The 24,733-nt window shown below is 39.9% G+C and overlaps 1 protein-coding gene across 2 annotated transcripts in view; it reads left to right on the top strand.

The window, feature by feature from the left end:
* Positions 1-735: 735 nt before the first annotated feature.
* me1 (malic enzyme 1, NADP(+)-dependent, cytosolic) overlaps positions 736-24,733 on the top strand; it is a 77,573-nt gene continuing 53,575 nt past the window's right edge. The window contains exon 1 of one of the 2 annotated variants that reach the window (XM_088307557.1): positions 736-982. In XM_088307557.1, coding sequence (XP_088163683.1) covers positions 854-982 — 129 coding nt within the window. In that variant the 5' untranslated portion in view covers positions 736-853. The remainder of the gene's footprint in view (positions 983-24,733) is intronic. The other variant, XM_088307558.1, reaches the window with a different exon arrangement.

Genomic DNA, 24,733 nt, shown 5'->3' with positions numbered 1-24,733 from the left:
AATCTTCAATTAACCGCGAGCAGTGTTTCCCAAACTGTATTGAGCTAAGGCACACATTTTACAAAATGTCACTGCACACCGCCAAACAAATGTATAAATAACGAAATAACACATTATTTTACTCATTGGAAGTAAGCACCGTCTCCCATCTGGTAGGAAAGCATTTAATTGTTCTGCCCGTTGCTGTATGTCAGTATCATAGAAATACATTTTTAATTAACAAATAATAATTTTCCCACATGAAAGGAAATTGGACAATTTCCTGTGGCACCTCTAATGATCTCACACCACACACAAATTGGTTCCCTGTTTGGGAATTAATGGCCTACAGTGGAGTAGGTGAAAAGCAACCATCGGGAAAACATACAACGCCACACAGGTAAGCTGGAGCTGAAATTCAAACCCCAAACCTCAGAGCTGTGAGACAGATATGCTAACCACTATTGCCCCACGCTGTGACCACTTGCATAATTTTACTTTTTGCTGTATTTTTCAATTACAATGGAAGTATAATAAAATAGTCAGTTTTTGACTTACACAGTACCCTACTGTAAATAGTGGTAAATAAACTAATCAATTTTGATAATTCTAACTTCACTTCAAATAAATGGACCCAATTAAAAAAACAAACAAAAAAACCCCAAACATTTTTACTCATTGTCCACCAGGGCCAACAACGCAAGGCCACATTTGCTTCTGAAGACTTGAGTGCCTCCAATAAACTGGTTTGTTGATAAGAAGTGCAGTGGCGAGCCTGCTGCGGCTGACGTGTTCTCTCATCTCGGCTCGGACCTGCGCGTCGCATCCACTTGTTGCGTTCAAAGCAGTTGTTGCTATTTAAAGAGACAACAACATGGCACACGGGCGAGCGAGAAATGAATCCGGCGACATGGAGATGCACAAGTCAGACGACAACAAAAGAACCTTCGTGTTCACACAGAAGAGGGGCTATGAGATTACCCGAAATCCTCACCTCAACAAAGTAAGAGTGGTCACTTTGAGAGTTTGTTCGAATTTCAACGTACTACTTAGCTTGTAGCGGTGTGTTGATATGTTCAAGTGCTGTAGGACGCTGTGCTCATAGATACAACCACCAAGTTGTTAACTGAACACAGACAATATTTAAATCTTCAATTATGACAGTTAATTAAAAAAAGCTCATATAAAAGACACTCACATAATATTTCAGACACTGACAAGTTCCATAGCCTGCCTAAACTTTGATTTTATTAGTTAAAATTAATAGTTAAAAGTAGCTGAACGTCAGAACGTTTCATTGCGCCTAGCTTTCAGTACTGCGAGTTCAAACCAAATTATGCAACAGCTATGCACAGTTACAATAACTATGCTTTAAAAAGTTTATTAAAGTATGATTCAGATGACAGTAGCCAATGTCCGTGATTCTGTAGCAGCAATTGAACGCAGCATTAGCTAGTGGGTTAAGTGTCAGCCTTAGACGGTTATATTTAGATTTAAAGAGCCCCGACACATACAGTGTCAATGTCGTTCTGTCACGTAACATTTACTTAACAGTGTTGATGATTCTCATCATAAATGACAGGTGCACATAAATCCTTCTACATTCTACTGGGTGTGAGAGGAAGTCACCAGGAAACCTCGCAGTAATTGTAATTACTGTATTATATCTATGTTGAAGCCAAGCAAGCACTTTCCTACAGCCTTTTAAGCACTCTTTGTCAAAAGTTACAGTTAACCAAGCTAAATGTTTCTCTCTTTGAATTTCTTGCATTGCTTTGAATGTGGCTATGACGTCTTCAAAGATTAAAGAACAAAGAAGAAGGAACATTTCAGATGGTAGTCAGGTGTGTGTAGTGACAGGGAGTTTGTTGTTGGCTGATAGCAGCTCTTGAATGTGCATTCTGCTACTGTTCTTTGTGGGGACATATCGACTGAAGAACATCAACGAATGTCATCCTGCAACCACATATGAGGGCATTACAATGTTATTGGTTAAACATGTTATGATGGTAATGTTTTCGGGAATAAAAATGAGGAACTAGGCTAGATGGGAGCTTAGTCACACAATCAAATGCTGAGACAACTGTCAGTAGTTTAAGAAGGGACTGCCTGTTCTTATTGTTGAGAAACAGGTTCTTTGTAGCGCAAGAGACTCATTCAACCTGTTACTTGGTTTGCAACAAACACACTAAACAATAGAGCCCTTGCCGGTTCTCGTGAATTCTCCAGGCTTGTGTCACATGATGAGGGCCTCAGAGGTCATCGGTCCAGCTTGGGGTGACGTGATCTCTGTCCGTGGTGCTGACGGGCCACTAAAAGTTTCAGCGGTTAATGATTTTGTCTATTTCCTCTGAAATAGAGAATGCCTGATGCTCATTTCTTATTTCTGTTTTATTGAAGAGCTTACACACACAGTCAAGTTAGTGTGATTTCTCCATACAGGTCTGGTATGAACAGATAGACAAATGGAGATAAATTCATGGCATTCATGGTGCACAGCATCTGTGGTCAGTCCGTTGTTCAGTCCGTTAAAAGCCAGAGAGATAAGTTCAACAGTGGAGCCTAAACTACCCAGAGTGTGAGTGGATGCTGATCTGTTTATCTGCACAGAGTCTTGTTTGTTTAGAGCAAATGACTGCAATCCTGAAACCACCAAATGTTGCAAATGAGCCCTTCTTGCTTATTTTCCAGAACTTAAGCGACTCCAGTGAGTGAGTTGAACTGCATGTTCACATGTCGCGGCTTATGAGAACACATTAGGACTGCATTTGGTATCCATGTGTGTTCAGCCACAGTGTCATGAGTTAACAGGGCGTTTCTGGGATTTCCTTTTGGTGCTAAACAACTAGAGGTCATGTTCTCAGGTTAATGCCAAATGGAGTTCATTATTTGAGACACCAGCTATCATTGCTGATTTGCTGGTAATTTAACACACTGTCATAATATCGTATCAAAGTCATCTTTATCGTATCGAATTTTATTGTTAAAAAAAAGTGATATATCGTTTTGTGCCTTATTTCAATACGTATTGTATCGGTCCCCCCCCCCCAAAAAAAAATGTTACACGCCAAGACAGTCATCACTTGCTTGCACTTACTTCTGTCCTCCTGTCTCAGTACTCTTAGTTTCCTCCTGTGTAATTGAACCTTTTTTTAACTTAAGCACTTGGAAAGGGAAAAGTATAGCTTTTCCACATTTAGGTGTTTATTTTTGTGTAAACTGAAAATATGCAATAAAGCAGGTGGATAAAAAACACGTTAAGTGTTATGGTGGAATTTTATACTTCTCTATTTGACCAAGGGATTTGATTTGGAACAGTTTTCCCCTCTAAACTATGAGTATGAATGTTTGGTGTGGAGTTCAAACTGGATACGCTGAGCTTCTGGTGCTGTAAACTGTTTGTTTACATCTCAATTTACACTCCAGGGCCATGAATGTACCCACTGTGCAAGAATGCTCTTAAACAGGGCTTGATAGCTTGACCTAATTCACATAGAGGACTGCTTGGTTTACCACTCGGATGTCACATGCAGTTTTGTCTGTTTTAATAGAAGGCTTTTATGACCTGAGCCCTTGATGGGGGATTAAGGCTTTTGTGTTAAAAAAAACAAAAAACGAGGCTTTTGTTTCCCTACTAACTTTTTCAACATTCATTTATGTAGTGTTGAAAGTCAACGTTACAACATGCTTTCAATGCCATTAAAAAGTTGGCCATCCGACTTATATGACAATTCGGGTTGATTTTACACTGGCACGGGAATCATAAACTTTATGCAGTAGTCTTTTTCTGTATTTTTTTTAATTCTTAATCATGCTGTGGTTTCATACCACTATAAATGTTATATTTACTATTGCTGTGAGGTGGCTCTGTCAAATCAAAACCTCCTCATAAGCTGTGACACCCGCTCATGGTTTTGAGTAATGGGTAAAAAAAATGTTTCCTTTGCAGCCAGGTGAAGCCTCCACTGTCAGTGCTGGGCCTGAACCGGGTTGAGGAAATTGGAGCAGAAGGTCGGAAATGACTACTAAAGCATGTTAGTGGCCAGGCACAGGCGGGCCTCTGTGGCTCAGGCAGTGGCATATTGTTGCCCTCCATCTGATTTCAGCCAGCCCTGGGGATGAGGTGTGTTTACCTCACCCAGGTCAAGTCCACTTCACCTCTAACAGGAGCCAGTCACAGCACAACCTGCTAATTGATGCTGAGGGAAGCAGCGCTGAAAGCAGCCTGTCCTCACATTGACAGGCTTTGATTTCCTTTTAATCTCTCCACACACACAGACACACACACATACACGCACACGCACGTCCACACACACTATAGGTGCACACTGGGCAATGTATGTGTGTCCATGGCTTCACATTGCTCTTTGGTTAACTTTGCCTCCTCCCTCTCCAGAGGGAGAACCGGATATAATAGATGTGTTTTGTGTGTGCTTGCTGTGCAATAAAGAGATGAAGTGGGGTGCGAGGTGCAGAAAGGGTTCTCTGTGGTGAAGACGAGAGCTCTGGCCGCGCTCCACAGACGTCCTCTGTCTCTCAGCTTGATCACACGTTAATGAGGCATCTGTGTGAATCCCGGCCCTCACTACGTCTCTGACGGTGGTTCCGCCTGCTGCTGCTTTGAAAAACAACAACATCCTCTCTAAAAATGCTTCTAGCGCCCAATCAGGTTGTTTCAACTCAAAAGCTGAACTGTCGCCCACCTATTTACTAACTCTTTACTGTAGATGACCATAACCAATGCATCCAGCAGTAAAGGTTGCAGAGGACGGAGACAGCTGCTTTAAAGTCCATTTAATTCTGGGATAAAAGAAAGAAGTGAGGTAAAAGGAGGAGATTTACGGATTCTCTCTGCAATTGTATCAAATCATAAACTGAACAGATGGGCTGTGTCAAAAAAAAAATCTGAATATTTTAACTTTAAATGAGGCCAATTACAAACTATTTGGATCTGAGTAGGGGATTAATTCAGTGCTGGTTCACATTGGCATCTGAACCAGCACTGAATTAATTATGAACAATATATAGAGGCAATTACAGAAGATAAGGACTTGATGACATAAACACTGCAATTTATGAAAACCGTGGAAGGATAGCAAAAAAAAAAAACAGATTTATAAACAAATAATGATTTGGAAAACAATGCAAATGGTGAGGAAAAAAAGTTTATCCACTATACCTAGACCATACTGTGGCTTGATATGATGCCTTTTTCAGATGAAAGACTGGATAAAAGGGCCTCGTGGCAAAAAGTGAAAGCCAGTAAGTCTGATTGGACACTAAAGAAGTGACGGTATTATTTCATATTGCAAGTCCTGATAACCCACTGCAGCAACTGGAACTCATTTAGACTCTCATGTTTGTTACTTTGGTTTGGCTGCAGCATTCATCAACTGTTGCTCTCAAATCCTTTTACCAGAAACGAATTTTCCTTTGCACATGGCCAGCATGCATAAATCTTTGACCAAACAGCATAGAGTGCATTTGACAACTTACCAAATCTGCAATGGAAGCACAACTTTGGCTGAATTTCAACACTTGTTTGGTTACTGTACAATTGCAGTCTCCATTTCACATTTCCGCGGAACAATTGATGTATATTATTAACATAGGCAAGGTTTGAGAAGATAGTTTATTTGTATGTGTTCTAAGTGAAATGCCAGAAAGCACCGAGAGTGAAGGTTATCTGTCAATGCTGTTGGACTCAGCATGGGGAGCGATAGGAGGAAGCAGTGGAGGGATGATATCAATCTTCTCACAGAAATTTACAACAACTCAACAAACCCCTTTCAGACATGTGTGAGCAAAAGTCAGATATACTTACTTTTCCACTTCAGTCACTAACTTTTCACCTCCTATCAAGTGGGAGACAGCTATGTTTTCCCCACGGAACACCGCGGCTTCAGATGAGAGATGCATGATGTATATCTCCTATTGGAATAAAGCCAGCAGGTCCACATTATAGGTAAATTGTAATCTCAATGGAATACTCGGCTTTGTTCAGTGGTGGGAGGTCAAGGCCCTCAAGGCCTTCTCTGCTGGCCTAACATAATCCAGAATTCATGATCATATTCTTCACATTGATGCCATATTATATCCTCGTGTTGTATTTTTAGTGAGTTTTTTATCCAATCAGAATTCATCTAGCTCATGTTTCCAGGTAGATTTCACAATACCAGAAGCACACACTATTCTTTCCGAGGCCCTCAGATACAATTGTGCGGGCGTCTGTTCTGTCAAAGCCAATGGACTTTCAGATTTGATAGACAGTTGCGATAGCCAATCAGATCACAAGATGGTGACAGTGAGCCTTCTCACTGGCCTTACGCTGGAGGTGATGAACGCGTTTTGCGATAGGATACTCACTCGTGAGGGGGCAGTGCTATGCGTAATCGAAACACCGTCAGTCGTAACTGGCGACCGTTCAAAAATATAAAATAAATCCTTTCTGTCATGATCCGCGTCGGGCATGACAGGGTTTGTGTTTTCATTTTTGACGTTCCATGCTTTTGTGTTATTGTTTTGCTTGTTTTCGGGTCGTTTCCCCTCAGCACTCATCCTCGCCAGCCACACACCTGCTCCCGGTTAACCATCACACACCTGATCCCCATCTGCCCCCCTGATTACGGACTATTTAAGCTTCCCTGATCGACAACTCAGTGTCGGGTCATTATCCCGTTGTGCTCCCTGTTGCCCCTTACGGACTCTCCCGACTCTCCCGACTCTCGCAGTTATCTCGTTCATGTACTTATTCTTGCTTTCGCCCTCGCTCACGCTCCTTTGTATTTCATCTTGGTGTTTTGCTCTCGTCCTCGGTCCAGTTTTGTCACGTTTAGTTGTCTTTAAAGTTTGCCCCCCTGCCACGTTTGTTTGCCCACGTTCCTTTGTTCGCCCCCGTTGAATTGATTTAGTAAATTCCCTTAACACCCTTATCCCTGCCTCCTCGCACTTTGGGTCCACCTCCTCCTCCTCGCCGTACGGCGATCGTGACTTCAACTCCTGCTCGCCGTACGGCGGATCCTCACACTTTCTTTTTTTAAAGTACTATGGCCGAAGAAGGGAAAAGTGTGGATTTTATTGCAGATAGACTGTGTAAGTGTTTTTCTGTATATTATTTATCCACCCATGGTGTCCTAAATGATGGTATTATGAGGGGGATTCATTCAAGTAGGACTAAGTAGGACTTCACTGAAGGCCTACATGTGAAATGCATGGCCAGCCACTGGTTTTGTGCATATGTGTTTCCATATTAGCATGTGTGTGGAGTAGGGCTGCGCGGTAAACCGAAATTTAATACAATGACCGACATCATTTTGCCCATGTCGGTAAATTTGGTGTTTAAAAAAAAAAGAAGTGTTTTCTGTCTGCAGCTATGTTGATGCCCCTTTAAGACGGCTACAGCGGCTGTAGTCACGTGACGCCACCCAGCTGAACAAAAAAAAAAAAGAAACAGACGACGCGGTCATAGCTGGCGATTCAAATCAAGAAGCGGCTGTCAGGGCCGAAGACGAAGTAACGTTAGTTGAAGTTGTTCCTGTTGCGCTTGTCCCGAAAAGAAATTCATTTGTCGTTTGGAAATGTTTTGGGTTCCATAAAGGCGATGTTTGCGCAAAAGAACACGAACTGCAAAGTGCGTCGTAAGCACCCAAAACAGCGCGTCCAACCTTTTCTTTTTCACCACCCACACGTCAACCATGCTGTGCTGAAAGTTCAAAGGGCGAAGCAAGGTTCGACCAGGGACAACAGCCCATAACGGAGGCGACACCATACGAGAGAACGTCTAAGCCAGAGGTATTCAATTAAAAGTCACAGAGGTCCACGACTAAAATTTCTTCCAATTAAAAGGTCCGGACCAAAGTCCAACTTCCCTTAATGTCTAGCCTATGTTCACATTTTTATATTGTTTCAATATTTAGTCATTTTCAACAGAGCACACTTATATACTAAATATTTAGCAATGTTCCCATTAAACACGTTTGCCAGTCAAACAAATATCAGGCGTTTATTTCACATTCAAGAAAATTTGGCTCCAGGAACTTAAGTTTGCCACTTCCAGAAAAAACAGTAAAATATCTCCTGCAGAAATATATCAAGTCCTAAGCATTGAGTTAACATCTTTTACCTTTTTTTTCTTAAATCAAAGAGTTATCAGCCTAAAAAAACGGAAAGCCTAATTATCCAAGTAAAACAGGTCAACATGTTCAGTACACAATCAATAAAAATGGCTGTCCTCATGAAAAACTCATTCAAAATGAGCTTTGACACCACATTTTCTTTTGAATATTTTTTTTACATCTCTTAATGAGAAAAATGACTTTGTGACTGCCCTGCCAGTGACTTAAATCTGGGTTGCAACGGATTCAGGGCCATTGGGATTTGGTTGATTATTTCACACATCTGGGCTTTGTGTTTTCCTTTAAATAATGTTTGTGCAACCGCATTTAAGCACTCCTTCACAACTTCCCCATCACTGAATGTTTTTTTATGTTTCCTCAAAATCCATGATACTTTTAGTGAACATTCGTTTGCATGCCGCTGGGCTGTAAACGAAAATGTAAACATCTGTTATACTGCACTCGAAGTTCGATATTTTTGCGTGCGCTCACCTCAAACTTCAGCGGATAACTTTGCACAAAAGGGCGGTGCTTTGTTTCGTAGTGGCGCTTCGAAATGTTGCGACGGTTTCGGAGCATATGATGCACACTTGTTTTGAATCGGCTGCAGCCAGAATGAAACTAAATTTCTCCGTCCATTCATTTAAAACAAGACGCATCGACCTCGCTAACTTTTTAGCAAGGCATACTGTCAGCAGCACTCTCTTCCAGTCTGCTGCGCAATTGGCAGTGGATCGTAAACAAAAGATTTGATTGGCTCAAATCAGTGACGCCTTTTCCGTATTAACTAGAATTGCAGCGCCAACGTTTGCGAATGCGCCCTGAAAAAAAATCATCACAGATTGGTCATGGGTCCGGTCCGAACCATCCCGCGGTCCGGATCCTGCATTTATTTTGATTTTGGTCCACGGGCGGAAATTTATCGTGCATTTATCGTTATCGAGGTAAAATTGCTTAATTTATCGCGATATTTATTTGAGGTCATATCGCCCAGCCCTAGTGTGGAGGTTATCCCAGGTGTAGTCAGGTGTTTTAGGTTGTCAACCCTGGTTGCTGTTGGTCAGACATTCCTCTAATGGAGTGAGGTGTGTCAACCAGAAAGAAAGTACATCCTCGTCCCCCTCTAATAAACTTTAAATTACAGAAACTCAGGCATAATGTAAGAAAACAAAAACAAAACAAAACAAAAACATGTTAGTGTCTAGGTGGCACGTTGGATGACTGGTTAGCACATCTTCCTCATAGTGCAGAGATTGTGGGTTCCAAAATGGGTGCTGGCCTTCCTGTGTGGCGTTTGCATGCTCTCCTAATGTCTGTGCGGGTTTTCTCCTCTTACTCCAATTTCCTCATACATTAAAAAAAAAACATGCATTCACGGTAGGTTGATAAAACACTCTAAATTGTTGGTAGGAGTGAATATGAGTGCGAATGGTTGTTTGTCTATGTGTGCCCTGCGATTGGCTGGCGACCAGTTCGGGGCGTACCCTGCCGACCGCCCAAATACAGCTGGGTTAGACTCTGACATGGCCTGCAACCCTCATGAGGATAGGCAGAAAATGGATGGACTGAGGACATTATTGTCTCAGTTTCAATAGCAGGCACAGGCTGGACCACAAATATCTGTAATATGATCTGACTATCAGTTCAACTCCCTTCATCCAAGTAGTAGAAACTCCCTAGCTCCAATTTTTGTGTGTTTTGCACGTCAGTCCTCATTCATGTGTGGACAACAGAAAAGCCATTAGTCTTTTACAAACAGACACAGGTAGACTAAGCCTCATCGCTCTTCTATGAAGCTTTTCTCAAGCGCCCCACCTCATCTCTTCCTCATTTCCTTTGTCTCAATGCTTCTTTTGCTTAAAATGAACGAGCTGTGGCGGTCTTGGCCTCTTATAATAGTTACAGATGCAATGATTTAAGGCAGGGTTGAGTTTCAATATTGGACAACAGAATTTGTACTCATGGTCCCAAGGCTACAGAAAATGGCATCAGTGTGGCTGATGCTGTGTTGATTGGGATATTTTGTAGAACCTACATGTAGACTGAGATAAAAATAAATCAATGGAATAGGTAACTTCTAAAGCACTGTATGCATTATGTTCATGCTCTGACTTCCTGCTGTTGTGACAACGGGGACTTATATGAAAGTAATTGTGACACTAACCATGAAAAGTAGGGCGATCAAGCATAATTAGAGCAAGTCATATAGAATTAGAATTAGAAATCCCTTTATTGTCATTGTACTCAAGTGTGCAACGAGATTAGTATATGAGTTTTTGCTGCAAAATTCTCTAAGAGCTTTTACCAAGTCAAATTAGAACCAAGGTCATGGAACACTTGGCAGATTTTTGTGCATCCCAACGTGGGACTGATTCCCTTTCAGTGACATACAATCAGTGTGAGTGTTTATGAAATGGTTTCAAGGCCCTGTGAATAACTGCTTGCTACCCAATCCAGGGCGTTGTCTGCCTTTTGCCTACATTAAACTTAGGATAGACTCATAAACGCTAGAAAATGACTGGATAGATATAATTAGACACTAGTATGCTCAAGAGAGTTTAATGGCCAAATCGGTCAGATTAGCTATCACCTGAACAAGGCATCTATAAATGCTTAAGCGCTACTGGTGTTTAGTAAATCAATTTTTAGACTCAAAAGTTTCACAGATTTGACGATTCCTTGCGAGAGTTGGATACTTTCCCAGGAACACTCAGGCTCCTGAGGGACCTGGACTGGAGGATGAAAGGCCACTTTAAAAGGATCAGCTGCATTTAAGAAGAGCTCCATGGCCCTTACCTCCACCCCCTTCAAGGCTGCCCTCCCTATGTCAACAGCAGCTCGCCTTTCAAGGCTATTGGGCCAACAAACTCTTCTTTACATTCACAAGTTGACACTTTATGATTTAAGAAGCCCAGTATTGCATGTTTGCTTAGGATGAGGATTTGAAGACAGTTTTGGGTAATATAGTTTCATATTTCCAGAGCGACCAAGATGTCATGACTCTGGACAGGGAGCGGATAATTACAGGATCCTACTGTGCTTGCTCTTTAATCACGGATACAGTTATAGTATTGGCTGAGGTAAATGAAGTAGGGTTGTTTAATTGATTTTGTATTGGAACCCCTTCATTACACATGTGCGCCAGATTTCCAGGTAGCTTTTATTTATAACATAACATGTAGCAGCTGTTAAAGGTTAGATGAAGGTTTATCTTTCTTGATTCCGGAATGGTTGCCTTTAAAATTGAAATACATGGAAATTACTTGACAATGGCATATTCCTCTCGTGAATTGTGTCCCCTCGAAATGCTTGCAGAATGTGGCAACCTGAAGAACTTGCCTTTGATGAATTGCTTTCCCAGAATATTGTCAGCAACTCAGTAGTTGAGCCCCTGAAATAAGCCTTAATTTATGCTGAATGTCACAGCGATGAGGTTTTCTGTGACCACTGACGGGGAAAAAAAGATTTGTCTCAGGGATTGAAAAATCTGTTTCTGGTCTCTGTTATGTGGAGAGAACTTTAACAACCTTTGAGCTGAGTGGGACTTCTGGGAGTAGTATATTTTATGAGCAGTATTGCTTGCATTTTATAGCACACAAAGACACTCCATCTGATATTTGATCTGTCTTATTATTAAATGGCAGACACAATTTGGTTACCGAATATGTTTTTAGTAAGAGAAACGAGTTTGTAGCACAGTGGTCATGTACGTGAGAAGGTTGATGTTTGAGATTTAGTCACGCAGTTTTGATAGGATAGTGAGGGTGCATGCTATTCTGCTGGACAAAATGAAGAAACAAAAGCAGCCCAAAGATGGATGCTGCATCTGGAATGTCCATTCTATCATTTTATCCAAACCACTTTTCCTCAAGACCACTTTGAAATGTGATAGAAGAAACATTTGCAGCAGAATTTATGCATTGCATTGAACCTTTCCTAATAGTTCAAAGAGCACGCCTCGCTCAGTTGAGCAACTGTCTTTATGAGTAATGCTGTTGGTTCTGTTTTATTGATCAGTATGCACTTAATGTGAGCGATCGAGGTCTGCGTTATAAATTGATTTTTGTTTCTGTAAATCCAGTATAATAATGTATTTTAAAAAAAAAAAAGAAAAACAACATAAAAAAACTAAGTTGTGTTTATGGTCAATTTTCATTAGGATTTTTGATTTTCTTCAGTCATACAAATAAAAACAAATCTTATAAATATAAATAGTTAACAGTAAAAAAAAAATCCTGTTGATTGTCGTGTAGAGTGGTACAAGGCCAGTTAAATTGCAAGCTGAAAAAAGAAATGTAAATTGTCAAATTGTCACTAGACTTGAGTTACTTGATAAGCAAACAGTAAACTTAATGTTTTCTTACGAATGAGTCTGGTTCGTCAGTGGACAGATGTGGTGATTGCTCACGTTAAGTCATTGATATGTTTGTTTTGTAAATTCATAATCTGTGCAATATTTGTTCTGTGGCTATTTGTCTTAGCTTTCTTTAGGGCTGTTGAGGAATTGTTTCCATTTAACCATATTCATGATTGATGGCGTTTCTTGTGACATCCATGCCAAACAGTTTCCTGTGCTTCAAGGGAGATGGATTTAAGACGAATGTAAAAATTAGATATGGGTGGTAAATCTTTTGCTGAATAGACAGTTGCCAGTTTCGGATAACTGGCCCATGATTCCTGAAATTTTTCATAACCCGCTGTCACTGGATTTGTCTTTGAGGCTTATCAGGCTGAGTTTGGCTGACCAATAATTTATAGCAGCTGGAGACGCACCAATAGCGATATCAGTATCATTATTTGTGTTGTTAATGTAAGTTTGTACTCATATCTACTGGAAAGCTCCAATACAAGGACACCGATACCAAGTTAACTTGCAATGAATAGTCAGGTTCATAGATATCATGACATTTAATTTGAGGGTTTAATCCAAAATCAAGAAAACAGTGTAGGAATTAATACGGTGTATCTATGTGTGTCAAACTTTTTAAAGGATCAAAAGTAATGGAACAAACAGCTGTTCCATGACCAGGTGGGCATGTATGGCTGCCAATGTAACTGATTCCCTTGTATTTATCGAATGTCACAGCTACCAAATGCCGGATCAATTCTTAACGCTTTTAGGCGATATTATCTGCTCATATTTAACCAAATGCTTCCAATGTCACGACCAGCTTGAGATGCTTGTAATTGGTCCCAAAACAGACAGAAACATCGTCGACGTAGAAACAAACAAAAAAATAAAGAGCTAACTAGAGGTGGACAGAGCCACAGGGAAGGGGACGAAAGACATACAAAAGGCAACTCTAAACCTACACCAGGCAGAGGTACCCAAAGAGAACAAAAAAAATCTCATTCGTGCTTATTACAGAACAAAGTCACCAACCAGAACACGACATTGCACAACCTTTTCAGCCTATTACTCTAATCAACAGATTTTTGCAACCTTCAATGAGACTTCTGCACCTCTCAGGAGATATTTTAGCCCACTCTTGAACAAACAGTTCCAGTTGTCCCTGGTTTGAAAGGTGTTTTCTCCAGGTGGCAAGTTTCTGCTCCTTCTTCAGATTTTCAATTAGCTTTAGATCAAGGCTGAGAGAAGGCTACTTCGGAAAATGTTTTTAAGGTCATTATCTTGTTGCAAGACCCATTATCTGCGACCGAGAGCCAGTTTTGGACTCTGGATGGGCAGCACATTTTTTTTAGATTTGATTGTGTCTTAACCCTGCACAGCTCAAGACACCCAATTGCAGATGTAGCAAAGCAACCCCATAACATAGCAGAGCCTCTTCCATGTTTCACAGCAGGGAATGTCTTCTTTTCTTGCTTTGCTTCATTTCTGCGTCTATGAACATAGAAATGATGTGCCTTGTCAATTCTAGTTTTCTCTCATCTGTCCATATCGCCTGCTCCCAGAAGCTTTGTGACTTGTCAGCATGCCAGTTGGTATTACTTGTGTGGTGGATAGTGCGATCTTACACGGATGTACCTTGACCTTGAAGTTCATCTTCTTTGAAGGTTGTTCTGGGGTCTTTGGCTACCCTTTCTATTATCAGGCTCTTCAATTTTTCATCAATTTTTCTCCTAAGACCGCGTCCAGGGAGGTTAGCTGCAGTGGAACGTAAGACTAGTATGTGCAACTGCAGTCACAGGAACATCAAGCTTTATGTTTATCTATAATTTACTTTTCTTATCTCCTGAGAGAACTCGCTCCTTTGCTTCCTCTGGTCCCCGTTTAGTGTGGCACACACCAAGCCACAAACCAGCACAGTGACTACTTATCGCCGATTAAATAGACTGATTGATTAATTACAAGTTTGATTACGCCTATGATGCTCATTAAAGGGCATGCACTGGTTAAACTTGGCCGTATGGTCAAAACAAATTCTCTCGAAATAGGTTTTCTAGGGGTGCCATCATTTTGTCCAGTTTTGTTCATGAGTTTATTTTTATTTAATAATTCCGTTGAACCACAATTCAAAATTAATATCATATTTTCATTGTTTAATTTAAATAACATTTTCATTAAATTGAAAATTAAAAATTACTATACATTATTTTTCATTCATTAAGAAAATGGCACCAACTATTTTGTTTAGAATAGGACAAAGAGGGCCAAATATTATTGAGCTTTCATTTCATTTGTTGAAGACAATACTTGAGGCCAGGCAGGCAAAGCATCACCAGTGATGACGTCCCGCCTTTGGGGATGTCTATTTATTCCAGACCTCAGGCTGGAATTGACTGCAAATGATTTGAAACCAAGTCATAAAAAAATGACAATTTGATTTATGATTGTTAATTTGTCACTTTGTCATTGCTTTTGGTCCCTCAAATTGTGTGAGGCATATACACAAACAGTTGTAACCCCCACAGTGTTCAACTTATTTGGATGTAAATTCATTAAAATACATCCTATTCATTTAATTTCAAATCCACGGTGATGTTTGCAGCCAGAAAGATCAGGATTGCGTTGATGACCTGTCTACCTTCAGGTGGAGTAGAAGCCATGTCAGCCGTGTGGAAATACTTTATTGTAAACATAGTTGGCAATTCTTTGTTAGTTGCTGCTGAAGGAGGTGGCTACTCAATGTGTTTGCGCCGCGGGCTGTCTGGCAACCACGAAGGTTGTAGAGATCCGCGGCGCGGCCAGCCTCATATTCCTACTGCTACTCTTTTATTTACTCCTTTCCTATAGTGTCAGACTGAGATATCACATAACTGAAATGATTTGTGTTACAGGTTGGGAGTGGATGAAATATGTGTAGCGAGACTGAAAGAAAAACATGCAGTTGTTAAAAAAAAAAATACTTGAGCGAAACCTGTTCCATTTGGAAGAAAGGAAGTCATTTCGTATTTTTAAATAACTTTTAATTAAAAAAATATCATCACTGTTACAAGATGAAGTGGCATTATCAAGTACAGAGATTGGCACCTTACCATATTTTGCCGGTCCATCTTCCGCCCGCAACACTTGGGCGGGCACTCTTCCATCATCGTCCCTGGATCCTTATCTTTAAAATAATTGTTCTGTGTCCCTGTCCATCCTGCGTACTTTTAATCACTCACTCACTCACTCACTCAAAGGGCCAGTGCATGCGAAAGCATTACACAATTTCATTGTACTCCGAGTGGAAATATTTTAATTCTATACACGTGGAACTTTACCAGGTTAGGGACAATTACAAAGATGGCTGGAAACCCACGAGGCTTTTTGAAAAACCTCTGGTTCTCTGTTCTTCGTCCCCAAAATGGCCGTCCATCAGACTGTTCCGTCTGTGATCAAGTACTGGTACTTGGTATTTGTCTTTGCACTTGGTCTGAAAAAAAGTGGTGCTGTTGCATTCCCTATAATAACTGTTTGTTTTTTTGCTTGCCAGTATGTTGACGTCCTATACATAGAGTAGCAAAACATGCAAGAACAAAAGTGGTGCCCGACATATTAGATGAGTAATGGGGTTGCTGTCTGCGAAAGCTTGTGTCTAATAAACAACTTAGTCTCAAAGGTGCCAGCTCTGTCTTATTCATCATGAACAAACGTGTTTAAGAACAACCCATCCAGGCAGATACAAATGAGTGTGTAACTCTTGTGTTGGAGTTCAGGTTGTCACAAATACTTAATTTTGTAATGCAATCGAGTCAGGTCACAAGTGGCGTGTCTCGTTTGGTAATGTTTCAAAAGATGTCATCCTTCCCTCAGCATGTGAATTACAATTAATGAGTCAAAATCTTTAAGGGTTACTCCCTGTCGCAAACAGTTATTCATCAGCATCTGTTTTTATTGCTGCTTTATTGTTGGTAATTATAAAAATATGTCATATTTTTCAGGCTTTAATGTTATAAATATAATATTTTTATTCTAAAAATATAACAAACTGTAAGCACAACAAGGTACAAACACTATAATAATGTATAATAATGCAAGTTTCTTTTGAACCAAACATTTTTAAACCTCATTATTTTAAAATGAAAAAAAGAAAATGCATGTAAATGTATAAATTTGAGTTCGGTTTGATTGTATAAAATAACATGGAGTGCATTGGAGTTTACTTACGATACACTTCTAAATTGCCATACAACCATTGTAACATTAAACTAAACAATTTCAATACAACGCTCAAATTTTGAAGTCAAATTTATGCACTATAGTACGAGACTGAGTACTATTTTAACAATGTTATGTATATAGAAAAGCATGTAGAGTGGTTCTGAGCATCAAGAAAACAAGTATAATGAGAAAATACACCCCAAAGTGAAACTGATAACCACGTATCATGCAGAACTTGAGCCACTAATCAGATAAGATTGGTGGGGAGACTCGAAATGGGTGTATAATTTGGATAATTGACAGTGACACAAATCCTGAGACCCCTTATGGTTTGATAGAGAGATCTGTTATCACAAAGTTGATGACTGATGGCAGCCATGCCCCCAAAAACGCCCTCCTCCCTTTCTGTATGTCTAAGTGGGTGCAAGAAAAAAAAAAGCCAAGCGATGAATGGAGTGCCAGGGGAAAAATATGAGTGGGGATATTTCTGGCGAGACTGGAGAGGTCACTATTTGTGTTGGAACCAATCCATCTGGATTCAGCTTCCCGCTGGTTGTATGTTTGGCAGATCAAACACATACGATAGTAAGCATGAGCAAATGCATATTAATGTGCGTTCTGGCATGAATGAAAGCACTGAATTCATTCCTCACTCTTCACCGTCTGTCTGTCTGTCGGGCTTAGCTGTCAGCTTGATTGCATGAAAACTACCAGGCTGATTTTACTTAACGAGGAGTGTAGCGGGGATGAAAGTATTCGAGTTCAAAGAAGATCCAACTCAATAACAGCATTTATCTGACAGCACCCTGGGTTTGACTTTGGAAAACACATTTGGTTAAGCTAAACTCCATGCCTCTTGATGGTTTCAGTTACAATTTTAGTCTAGTTATCCCACTCACTCCTTCCTTTACACACTCGACACTCGCGTTCATTTCAGCCACCTCAAGGGACCACCCAATCATTTTATGCACAGTTGGCCCTAAATAGAGGTCAGTATGAGCCCATCACTGCTGATTTTGGGCCTGAGGCAGGATTGATGGAAAGGTCGCAAGGGCAAACACAGGGCAAATGACATGACTGCAACAGACAATTCCGGACATGTGTCCTCTGGATGTTTCTGTATTATTTGAGAAAGCCGCAGTCCGTTAACAAAATGCACGCAAGCACAGGGAGAACATGCCAAGTCCTTAGAGGTCCATGCCACATCCCCCGGGGCATATTTCGAGCCATCCATCATTCACATGAGCGAAAATGTGCTAACCATTAGTCCACTGTGCTGCCTGCAGTAAAATATGCAATACACGGAAAAAAAGATTCAAAAGCGGCCAACATCTAGGAGACTGGTATCATATCATATTAATATTGAAGGAAGAAGGTTGTTGCAATCAGAATCAGAATGGCCTTTATTGTCATTGGACTCGGTGTACAATGAGATTGGAGAGCTCCCCTCTCCACTGCAAATAATAATGAATAATTCAATTTAATAGAGCAATTAAAGTAATTAAAGATTATATAATTAAATAAAAAAACGCATTACGTTGCAGTTCTACATGGCAAAGTTAGTTGTGTGCGAGAATTCAGCATAGAGACGGCTCTCGGAAGAAGCTGTTTTTCTGTCTTTTAGTCTTCGTTTGATGCATCTGTTGCAAGATATTGGCAAGTCATGAATAAAAGTTAAAAATAAAAAAGGGCCCAAGGTCCATTCCTTGTGTCGCCCCGACTGAATTCTAGATTTGTTGGATTAGACATCATTTAAATAATCAAAGTAATCGCTTTCTGTTGTTCAGGTAGCCGATAAACGACTTGAGGACAACATCCAGTGTTGCGTGTTTAGAAAAGAGAATATTATAGGGCAATTTTCTTCTCATGGGCATGAGGCATGATTGACAAGTTGCAGCAAAGCATGTTCGGTAGAGTGTGTCTTATTAATGCAATATTGATGAGCATAAAGCGTGTTAGCTACTCTAAGTGCTATGCGAGTCTTACATATACTTATACATGAGTCTTACATAATTCATACATAAGAAGGGTATTGGACGGTCATAGTCAAGACCTTTGGATTACCAGCTGTGATTATACAATAGGAATGACTTGAGCAAATGTGAATTGTTGAGGGACAATACCAGACTGGAATGATAATGACAAAATGTGGCTAGAGGGGGACAAATAATGCAATCTTTTGCCTCTTTGATGAGAATTCTTTTGATATCATAATCTTGGGTCAGAATTTTTTTTTAATTTATACTCCTTGTGTGTATTCTCATCAGACTTCTTGATATGAGATGCCAAAAAATGGTTAATATCACTCAAAAAAAAAAAAGGAAACTATTAAAACCCTCGGGTTGCAAAGAGCCCCTTCCTTTCCTATTACATGAACAGAGACAGGACCTTACGTTTTCTTTCTGTTAAGTAACTGATTGACAAGGTTACCACTTTGTTTGCAGCTTGTATACACTTATTTGCGTCATACGGTTGTTTTTGGCCTTCTTTACAGACGGTGTAACTGTATTTCACTATTTCGAGTAAATATCATAATTTTTATAAGTAGGATTGCCAATAGCCTTTGTAAATGTGCTGATTTACAGAGAATAAAAAAATGCTTCTTTCTGAAGTGAACTGGAGTGCATCTAAATAAAAATGTTCTGAAAATATCCATTTATAAAAGCAGCATCTGCTTTTACTTGTGTCCTGCTGTCATGTTCTGTGTTGAACTTGTAGATTGTTTTGATTTTGTTTTGGGCGTGTATCTTTTTATTGTGCTGATGGCTGGGAGCAAGGATTTCTGTCTACTGTTTGAGTCTTAGTGGTCTGCTTCCAAGTTATAGTCTCCTCCTACGTCTGTCAGCAAATCAGCTTGTTTTTTTCTGGTCTTGGCTTTGTACTGAGTGATTTAGAGCCTTGTGTTTTGCTCACTTATTTGTCGTTTGTCTGATTATATTTAGTTCATCCTTTGTTAAAGCTGTCACTGCATCCCAGAGTTAAATAGAATGTCTCCCAAAAGTTGCTCATTTTATTTCAGGTATCAGTCAGACCATCAGAATTTGGATAGCTTCAAATTTGCAGTTTTTGTAAGCAAATCATCCCTTGCCTGTGGCTCGCCAATTATCATTGGAGCAGCGCTGCAAAATTGCAGCCCTGCAAGAAATTTTTCTGTCCCCAACTGCAGTTCAGCGCCAATTTGAGAAGCTTTATGGCTGCTTCAGTGCACAGTATAATTTATGCTATCCATGGCAAGTTTCTCGAACCAGGATGTGGTCTTAATGAGCCAAGTAGCACCTTCTACTACAAACACTTTTGACAACACCAAACTCCAAGAGCTGTCACTCACGCAAAGCAAGGCAAAGCAAAGTCTATGCGGTGGGCTGCAATTGATCTCATCATCCTCAAAAGCTTGATTAAGTGGATGCGTCTGAGAATGATAAAGTTTCATTTGTACAAAACTTGGGTAGTCCAAAGGCTTCAAATAGAAGATTCCGACTATCAACAAGCAGTCAGGGGCAGGAAAATGCCTTCCCAGACAGCAAGTGTGCAATGCTTGTTCCAATGTCAATTGGCCAACAATGGGCCAGAAATTATCTGCATACAAAAACTGCAAAGCTTAAGATCTCAAATGCTTCTGTCTGTCCAAACGGAAACTGAAATGAAAAAGGAATAAAAGGCAGTGAAAAGGACTTATTGGACACCTTGTATGAACATGAAGGAATGGACATCAGATCACAGAATTGATTGCAATTATGATGGCAAGACAATGGATGAACCAAAGTGGGTTTTTCTCAGCGAGTGTGTATATGTTCAGATCTCAAATTGTCATGTCTATTAATGTGCATTTTTGCAATTGACTCCTAGTGAGCCCTACAGTATCAAAATTGTTGTGTCTTTGGCTATACTGTCTATGTGGCGGATGTGCTTTATCGATTTTGTTGTGTCTTTGGCAGAATATGAATACGTGTTGTTTGTCATCAGTTGTATATGCGGACAGACTATGTGTGTGTGTGTTGCAAATGTGGAGGGCAGGTTATGAACATTCCACAGATTTCACCTCATTTAAACTAATATATGAATATAACATATGAGAATAATATAACACAAGTAGACACGATAACTTGTCATTACTCTGCACGGTACTTCTAGTTTCATTTGATAAATACTTTTTGTTTGTTTAATAAATGCTTCACACCGGCAGCAAATATAATATTAACCTGCTAATGGTAATGATTGACATTCTGTCATGTAAATGTATTAGATACTGCCACTTACATAATACAATCCTTTTTTTTTAAGTATTCTGCACCACACAGATTTATAGTAATCTAAACCGATGCCCAGTCTCAGCAGAACCTACGAATATATTGCCACACTGTACCACTCCCATGTGACGTGCCCATGACCATGTTTTCAAACTTGCAGATTATTTGTGTGGGGTGGTAGGTCAGCTTTCTGCTCCATTAGATTGGTATTTGAGGTTGCAACTTCATGAGCTTGTTTACATCCAAACACAAGATGATCCACGGACTAATGCCTTTGTTATTTGTGGGTGGGCTTTTCATCACCTCCGTTGGATGAGGAGAATTTATGGGCATAGCAATTGGCATTAGTCGTCCTCCCTTGTGTGAATCATCTGTTTGCTCTGTTAGCGGCCGTGACGGATCAAATGTGTCAAATGGTGCGTGAAAGCAAAGGTTTTTATTGCTTATTTACAAGTGAAATCCAACTCTGCAAAGTTTGGCCGAAATTATATTTCTTCATCATTTGACAGTATAATCTTGAGTATATTCAAGTGCAGCATGGCTGAGTCTATTTTATGTGAAAATAAAATCAAGTTTTTTGCATTTTCTTAGTTCCTTATTATATATGAAATTAAAAGTACAAGTGCATATTGTTAATAACTTACAACTGCAACTTATATTTTTTGCCAAGAATAGTGTTGTTTTCGTCTTGTAGGTATTTGTGTCAAATTTCCCTTTTTATCATACTCTTTTTAGTTTACTCAAAAGTGAGCATTGCAGTCTTATTTTAGTCAAAATTGTCTATGACTATTTTAGTCCAGATTTACTTGACGATAACTGCTGACATTTTAGTCTAATTTTAGTCAAAGATAACTGCTGACATTTTAGTCTAAGTTTAGTCCAAAGACTGATGACATTTTAGCAGATGTGGCAAATCCAGTTCCAGAATATAAAAACGCAGTTGCTGCGAGCTTCTACTTTTGTTTACCTCTGCATTTTAGTCTAGTTTTAGTTGACGAAAACAGATGACTTAAGTCTACTTTGCAGTTTTGGTCAAAAGAAAATTCTACTTCAGTCTCTTCAGTAAGGCATTTATTTTTAAAGGGGAAGTCAAACGCAAATATTTTTTAGCAAGCATTTGTTCTATGCGGCTCCACTCGTGTAAATATGGCATTGGGATTAATATTGTGTTTGTGGAATATGAGTTAAGCAGCAGCAACAACAACAACAGAAAATAAATAAATTTTGAATAGCCTTTTTAGTCATCTCCGGGGACTGCCATTTTGTCACTTTCTGTCACTTGCAAATGACATCACAGTTGCTCAGCCATGATTGGTCGTTATCTGAGCTCTGAGCAACTCTGATGTCATTTTCAGTCAATAGAAAGTGATAAAATGGCCGCCCTTTGAGATGGGTGAACTCTAGTGGATTTTGCTGCTTAAATCATATTCCACAAACGCAATCTTAATCACAATGCCATGTTTAGACAAGTGAAAGGACATAGAACATTTTATTGAAAATTATATTTTTGCGTTAACATCCCCTTTAACCCTGCCAATATAAATCCATAATATGAAAGCAGTTGTAACATTGTAGACAGAACAATGCATCAATTTCAGACAAAGAAGACACTGACTTGAATTACTCATCATACTAATAGTAAAAATTAAGCATTTGCTCATGAGTGTTGCGCTTATCTCTGCTCTGGAGTTTGAAGGTCTGGGCAACAAATCGTGGCACTCACGTGATAAAGGCTCGTTGATAAAGATATTTCGGTTGACATCGGCAACACCTAAGAATGTTGAAGTGCATTACATTAGGGAATATTTTTTTGTGTGATAGGCCTATAAATGCACAGTCCATTCATTCACAATTACACCCATGGACAAGTTTCTTCTTCACTTTATTTATTAAACATGTTTTTAATACTCTGGAGTACCTGGGGAAAAAAAACACACACAAGCATAAAGAGACCTTTCTGAACAATATTTGCGTATTTCAGTAATTTTGAATTATAGAATTGCATCTAAAACAAGAGCAATATATGACAGTTATTTTGAATCATAGTTTATCAAAAATAATTCAATTCAGTTAAAAAGATTTATTCAAATCTTTCCCTGCCGCATCTCCTTCCTGCACCACACAAAAAAAGAACCACACGCACCCATGGCAACCCCCCCCCCCCAATTGAATTGTTCGTGAACGATTAATGACATCACGTTCACTTACTAAATCGTTCGTGAAAGGCAATAGCATGGCAGTATGTTCAGTAAAATCCCTCCGCCATCTGACGCTGGCTGCTGATTGGTCGTTCGCGAAGATTGACAACATGCGCGTGGCTGATCTCAAATGAACTGAGAAAAGAACAAATCACTTGAGGAAGTGAACCATACACTCACATTCACTGAAAATATTTGTTTTTTTGTTGTTCAAGAATGACACAGCAGTGCCAAGAGTGAGGCCAAGGATAGTTTCTTTTTCACGAATAAATCTTGGATCTGTACCATGTTATTGTATTTGTCTCACTAGGGGGGGTGTAACAATGGTTTCAGTGTTGTAAACAATGAAATATAAATAACTAGAGTATAGAAAAGAATATAAATAGAAATACATATTCTTTCTGAAGGCATATTTGAGAAGGCAGCTGTTTCTAGTTGATTCCGCATTTTTTGTTCTATCTCCATTCTATGGTGTTTTTGTTTCTATAAACGGCAACCACCAGACCAGGGCCCAAAAGAACTGTAAATACTGGCCAGTTAGAGAGTGTGAGCTGGCGTGCTTTGCAGCCAGAAGCCAGGACGTGATAATTAAAAAGTGACCCTCCTTTGTCCCAATTTCCTCTTTGTTTCTGCTTTCCTGCCATTTCTCTCCTTTTTCCAATTCTGCCCTATAATTCCAACTGTGATAACTGTGGGATGAGTCTGCCATTCCTCCCGGACATCCACTCTCTTACCCCCCCACCAGCTGTTTTCACAGCGTCTAGACACACATGCCTCTGCTGATAAAACAAGATGACACTACAGTGCAGGGCTCAACAATCAGGACGTTCTGAGGAAGTTCTTTTGATTGACTGGAGTCATAGCTCATCTGTTTTCACTTTGAATCCCATCTTGGCGTATTGTTTTTGTGTCGTGGATATGGTGGATGTGGTCCTGAGCATTTGCATCGAAATGCTTGGTGAACAGTGTTTGTATACACAACATAAAACTGTACAGGCTTGAAATGCCGACTGAGTGCGTGTGTGCAGTAAGCATACAAGGGCAAAAGTGTGTGTTTGTAAATACTGATGTGGGATCACGAAAGGAAAGCCTATGATGACTCATTGTTTCCTGCAGCTGTTGGCCGAAGCCCCATCCCAGTGCGGGGCACTATTGGCCACGAATTCATCTGGAGGTTTCCTTTGATATCAGGGAGATATTCCAATTCTGTTGACATCCAATATGTAAGTGCCAACCACGAGAGCTTTTCTGTCCAATTGGCTTATAAAGCATATCTGGGGCACATACAAGAAGCCACTGGTGAACTGAATCACCCGTAAGAAAGTTTTTTTGGTTTATTTCACCCATCAGTGGGAATAACTGAAATACAACACTACTCTGGCTTGTGCTGAATTCTTGGGAAGTAGACGTGGCAGTGTTAGAGGGGTAGGAAAGATGCTGCTTGTGTAGATTTTTGTGGGAAAACCTTTGTGCTCGATGCTCCCTGTTTGGTCAGCTGCAGGAGGTTTTTTGACCCGAGGAGCCCTGACATCACCAGCTGAAGTGAAACCAGATTCACAGACTCAGCCGGTGTGTTCTCATTGTGTTTTGGCGTATTATTCAGAACTTTCATTGAGTTTCTCTTTAACTCGGTTCAAAATTAACATTTGT

The sequence above is a fragment of the Idiotropiscis lumnitzeri genome, chromosome 10 (assembly GCF_059441095.1).
Source record: "Idiotropiscis lumnitzeri isolate Australia: NSW breed Sydney's pygmy pipehorse chromosome 10, RoL_Ilum_1.0, whole genome shotgun sequence".
NCBI classification, from domain to species: Eukaryota; Metazoa; Chordata; class Actinopteri; order Syngnathiformes; family Syngnathidae; genus Idiotropiscis; species Idiotropiscis lumnitzeri.
The sequence above is the reverse complement of the archived record's forward strand: the minus strand, read 5'-3'. Positions and strand labels throughout refer to the sequence as shown.